This window comes from Ctenopharyngodon idella, chromosome 10 (genome assembly GCF_019924925.1).
Source record: "Ctenopharyngodon idella isolate HZGC_01 chromosome 10, HZGC01, whole genome shotgun sequence".
In the NCBI taxonomy this organism is placed as follows: domain Eukaryota; kingdom Metazoa; phylum Chordata; class Actinopteri; order Cypriniformes; family Xenocyprididae; genus Ctenopharyngodon; species Ctenopharyngodon idella.
The window spans coordinates 30,475,001-30,480,351 of NC_067229.1; the positions used below are offsets into that span (position 1 = coordinate 30,475,001).

A 5,351-nucleotide genomic window follows, 5' to 3' on the forward strand; every position below is an offset into this window, starting at 1 on the left:
GGAGGTGACTTATGAGGACATTACCCCATGTCCCCATTTTTCAAAAGGCTTATAAATCATACAGAATGAGTTTTTGTGAGAAAGTAAAAATGTGCACAGTTTCCTGTGATGGGTACGTTCAGGTGTAGGGTTGGTGTAGGGCGATAGAAAATACGGTTTGTACAGTATAAAAACCATTACACCTATGGAATGTCCCCACAATTCACAAAAACAAACATTAGACCACTTAGACCACTCAGATGAACACCTGATTTTTAAACATTTAAAATAAACTAATTTTGGGTCAAAATGTCCCAAGGAGAGGAGTAGGGTTAAAAATGTATGAACACCATTACATTAGATACATATATCAAACCAGGTAGCATTTATTTTAAATAAATTTTTCAAACAAATGTTCAAACTTTTCAACATTTCGCCAAAACCATAAAACAAAAAAGTAACACTTTACAATAAGGGTTATTATTTAACATTAGTTAACTACATTAGTTAACATGAACTAATAATGAACTGCTCTTATACAGCATTTATTAATCTTTGTTAATGTTAATTTCAACATTTACTAATACATTATTAAAATCTTGTTAACATTAGCAAACAATGAACAACTGTATTTTCATTAACATTAACGAAGATTAGTAAATACAGAAACAAACGTATTGCTCATGGTTAGTTAATGTTAGTTAATATATTAACTAATGTTTAACTAATGAACCTTATTGTAAAGTGTTACCAACAAAAATATATGGACACATTCTAGTTGTTTAACGTTAGCGGATCATGGTAACACTTTATAATAAGGTTCATTAGTTAACATTAGTTAACTACCTTATAACATGAACTAATAATCAACTGCACTTTTACAGCATTTATTAATCTTTGTTCATGTCAATTTCAGCATTTACTAATACATTATTAAAATCAAAATTTAACATTAGTTAATGCACTGTGACAAATACAGTAACAAATGTATTGCTCATGGCTAGTTCATGTTAGTTCATACATTATGTTAACAAATGAACCTTATTGTAAAGTGTTACCAAGATCATGTTCATAGTTAAAGTGATAAACTGCACCTGAGATGACTCTACATCTGTGTGAGTTAAAAGGGAACTCATACATCCAGTAAAAATGACCAGTAAAAAAAAAAATTGTTGTTGCCAAAGATGCCTGTAGTATATCTGTGTTACGATGAGGCACTTACAATGGAAGTGAATGAGGCAAATTCATAAACTTTGAAAATGATTCACCGTTTCACCTTTTCAAAAGTACAACCACAAGACGTAAATGATCATGATGTCTTCAGGCCATGTCAACACAACACAACAACCATACAAATGATCAGAACAACTTTATAATTTAAGAAACACAAGTTTTACCAGAAGAATTAATGGAGGTGTTTTATACAATTATGCATTTCTGCAGTAAAACACTACACAATTTGGCCAAATTTACTTTAATTGTAAGTGCCTCACCATAACCTCCATTTTTTGAAAAAGAAAACAAGGGATAAGTAATTTTTTTTTGTGATAATCATTATTCAACAAGTACTCTTTGAGTCTAAAACTGAATAAGCGAATTAAGAGGACAAAACATCTTGTCATTGTATATTGTATGTAAAGCTAATTGTAAGTCAGATGTGTTAGTACAGATATTATACAGGGTCGTTTAAGGTCCATATCTGACCAAGAGGTGGTAAAGTGGATTAGGTGAGAAATACACAGAGACCAAATTCACCAGATTTGTGAGTGAGAAATTAAAAAATGACACCATAAAAAGAGCAGAAGCAATACACTTCTGCTTTCCAATACAACTTCCTTATTCATTTGAAATACTATTTAAAACATGCTGAAACATGCAAATTTGATATAAATTAAGCTGCAGTCATGTTAAGGCTTTGACGGTGATTGTAAATTTATGATTTTCAGTGCAGTGCTCTCACCTCAATCTGTTTATCCTAGATAAAAGTAAAACACTGTATCTCAGACATCAGCCAAGAGACCAAGTATTATTATACACTATTACATGTCTGGATGTGTGTGTGTTCTTGTATACATGGTTTATGAGGACACAAATGTGTATAATGATATGGGTATTGCAACGTAAACATGGTTTATGAGGACACTTCGTGTGTCCTCGTAAACCAAATGGCTTAAAATACATACTAAACATTGTTTTTGTGAAATTCAAAAAATGCAGACAGTTTTCTGTGATGGGTAGGTTTAGGGGTAGGGGTAGTGTATAGGGGATAGAATATACAGTTTGTACAGTATAAAAACCATTACGTCTATGGAGAGTCCCCGTAAACTACATATACAAGTGTGTGTGTGTGTGTGGTCCTGGTAAATCCTACGTTGTAAGGCCAAAATGACCTCACAAGGACAGTAATACCAGTAATTTTCGATCTTGTAGGGACATTTTTTGGTCCCCATGAGGAAAACAGCTTATAAATCATACAGAATTATGTTTTTTTTTTTTTTTTTTTTGTGAAAATGTAAAAATGCAGAGTTTTCTGTGATGGGTAGGGTTAGGGGATAGAATATACAGTTTGTGCAGTGTAAAAATCATTATGTCTATGGAAAGTCCACATAAAACATGAAAAACCATTTTATATGTGTGTGTGTGTGTGTGTGTGTGTGTGTGTGTGTGTGCGTGTGTGTGTGTGAGATCAGACCTGGAAGTCTTGATTGGAAACGAGGTCCTTCAGGAGCTCAAAAATCTGAGTGCAGTCCTGACACATGTCGCCCATCTACGGAATACAAGATATTGTAGAATATTCAAAGGCATAGTGTCCATTGCTTTATATGTAAGTTTTATCTTATCAAATGTTTAATCTTAAGGGTGCAGAAATAAAGAGAAGTGAGACCTGTGGTATTCTTAAAAGTTTGTGGTTAGTGTATTTTAGGTGATGTGTGAAAGAGTTTGAGGATATGAAAATTATAACTTCTATTTTCTCTAATCAGTCAGCTGCATCTGTCTTAAAAACCAAACTAGGAATTTAATATGAAAAATTGTGATGGATGGGAGTTTATAAACTAATCAGAATAATTCTGGATGTGCAATATGTGTTAATGACATTTTAACATTTTAGCATTTTATAATTTTGCTCAGCCAGGATGTAATTTTTTTTTAAAGAAACAAAACTAATATTTGGACGAGAAATTAATCTCAGTCCAACCTGTGTTTGAAATGGAGACTGACAGGGTTGGGTCACCTTTTGTTTAAAAAGTCAGTATGTATCAACAACAAAAAAGCAAAACATTTAGGATTCCTAAAACTCACCACAGTGTCATCCGCACCCATCGGGACATTCTTCATGCCTGTTGTATCAACAGATCTTATTTCGACTGTTAAAAAAAAAAAAAAAAAAAAAAACTTTTAATGAACCTTGACTAAACTGAAGATGAAAACAAAGGTTTAAAACAAATTGCATGTATTTGGAAATGAAATAACAGTATACAAATATCACTAAGAAATTTGGGGGGGGGGAAATTTTGGTTGAAATCAGGCAAACTTGTTAATATAACGATACTATCTGATTATATTTCTTGTCACACTATTAGTACATATTTGTAATTCAGTATCAAACATTCATTCTACATTTAAAAAAGCACTACAAAAGTATATAGACATTCACACAGAACATATCAACATTACCATCATCATAATATTTTATTTACCTGAACCCAGAAGGGCAGTGAAGAAGAGGAACTCCAGTTTGAAGGCAGTCATGTCTTCAGTCACCTTGGCTAGAAGAACTAATGTAAAATTCTCAAATGTGACCCTGTATATAGCGACAAGAAGGTTCAGTTCAAAGAGGAACTACCCTTTATATATGACGCCCCAAAAGCACAACCCAGCCTTGATAACATAGACCCTTCACTGTGCAAATGAGAAAGCTGTGCTTCGACAAATAATGTTGCTTAATCACACTACTTGAAAAAAAAAAAAGCCAATATTTGTCATGTTTCTAGACCATTCATTATTAGTGCATGTGTGTGTAAGACTGAATACATACAGGACGGGATGCAGAGAGCTAGGAGTATCCCGGTAACCCGAATAAGGTAACATTTAATTCTATTGGATGAGAATCATATGTGACCCTGGACCACAAAACCAGTCATAAGTCGCACGGGTATATTTGTAGCAATAGCCAACAATACAATGTATGGGTGAAAATTGTTGATTTTTCGTTTATGCCAAAAATCATTAGGATATTAAGTAAAGATCATGTTTCATGAAGATATTTTGTAAATTTCCTACCGTAAAAATATATCAAAAGTTTTTTTTGTGAGTGGATATGCGTTGCTAAGGACTTCATTTGGACAATTCTAAAGGCGATTTTCTCAATATTTTGATTTTTTTGCACCCTCAGATTCCAGATTTTCAAATAGTTGTATCTCAGCAAAATATTGTCCCATCCTAACAAATACATCAATGGAAAGCTTATTTATTCAGCTTTCAGATGATGTATAAATCTCAATTTCAAAAAATTGACCCTTATGACTGGTTTTGTGGTCCTGGGTCACATATGGGTTGATACTCCTTTCAGAAACTCAAAAATAAATTTTGAAGAAGCTTGACCATAGAACTTTGTGTTAGTGTTCATTCCTTCCCTCAGCTGAGCATTCCTGACTGACAGTATCTGATGGCACTGAGAAATAAAGAAATACACTATATTGCCAAAAGTTTTGGGACGCCTGCATTTATGTGCACATGAACTTTAATGACATCCCATTCTTAATCCGTAGGGTTTAATATGGAGTTGGCCCACCCTTTGCAGCTATAACAGCCTCAACTCTTCTGGGAAGGCTTTCAACATGGTTTAGGAGTGTGTTTATGGGAATTTTTGACCATTCTTCTAGAAGCGCATTTGTGAGGTCAGGCAGTGATGTTGGCAAGAAGGCCTGGCTCGCAGTCTCCGCTCTAATTCATCCCAAAGGTGTTCTATCGGGTTGAGGTCAGGACTCTGTGCAGGCCAGTCAAGTTCCTCCACACCAAACTCGCTCATCCATGTCTTTATGGACCTTGCTTTGTGCACTGGTGCGCAGCCATGTTGGAACAGGAAGGGGCCATCCCCAAACTGTTCCCTCAAAGTTGGGAGCATGAAATTGTTCAAAATGTCTTGGTATGCTGAAGCATTAAGAGTTCCTTTCACTGGAACTAAGGGGCCAAGCCCAACCCCTGAAAAACAACTCCACGCCATAATCCCCCCTCCACCAATCTTAAACCTTGGCACAATGCAGTCAGGCAAGTACCGTTCTCCTGGCCACCGCCAAACCCAGACTCGTCCATCGGATTGCCAGACAGAGAAGTGTGATTCATCACTCCAGAGGACACGTCTCCACTGCTCT

General features: G+C 35.0%; 1 protein-coding gene across 2 annotated transcripts in view; it reads right to left on the reverse strand.

Moving 5' to 3' along the window:
* Positions 1-3,915, reverse strand: part of sftpba (surfactant protein Ba) — an 11,109-nt gene extending 7,194 nt beyond the window's left edge. The window contains exons 1-4 of one of the 2 annotated variants that reach the window (XM_051908464.1): positions 3,678-3,915; positions 3,280-3,344; positions 2,672-2,746; positions 1,940-1,954 (exon numbers count right to left, since the gene is read on the reverse strand). In XM_051908464.1, coding sequence (XP_051764424.1) covers positions 1,940-1,954; positions 2,672-2,746; positions 3,280-3,344; positions 3,678-3,729 — 207 coding nt within the window. In that variant the 5' untranslated portion in view covers positions 3,730-3,915. The remainder of the gene's footprint in view (positions 1-1,939; positions 1,955-2,671; positions 2,747-3,279; positions 3,345-3,677) is intronic. The other variant, XM_051908465.1, reaches the window with a different exon arrangement.
* Positions 3,916-5,351: the final 1,436 nt, after the last annotated feature.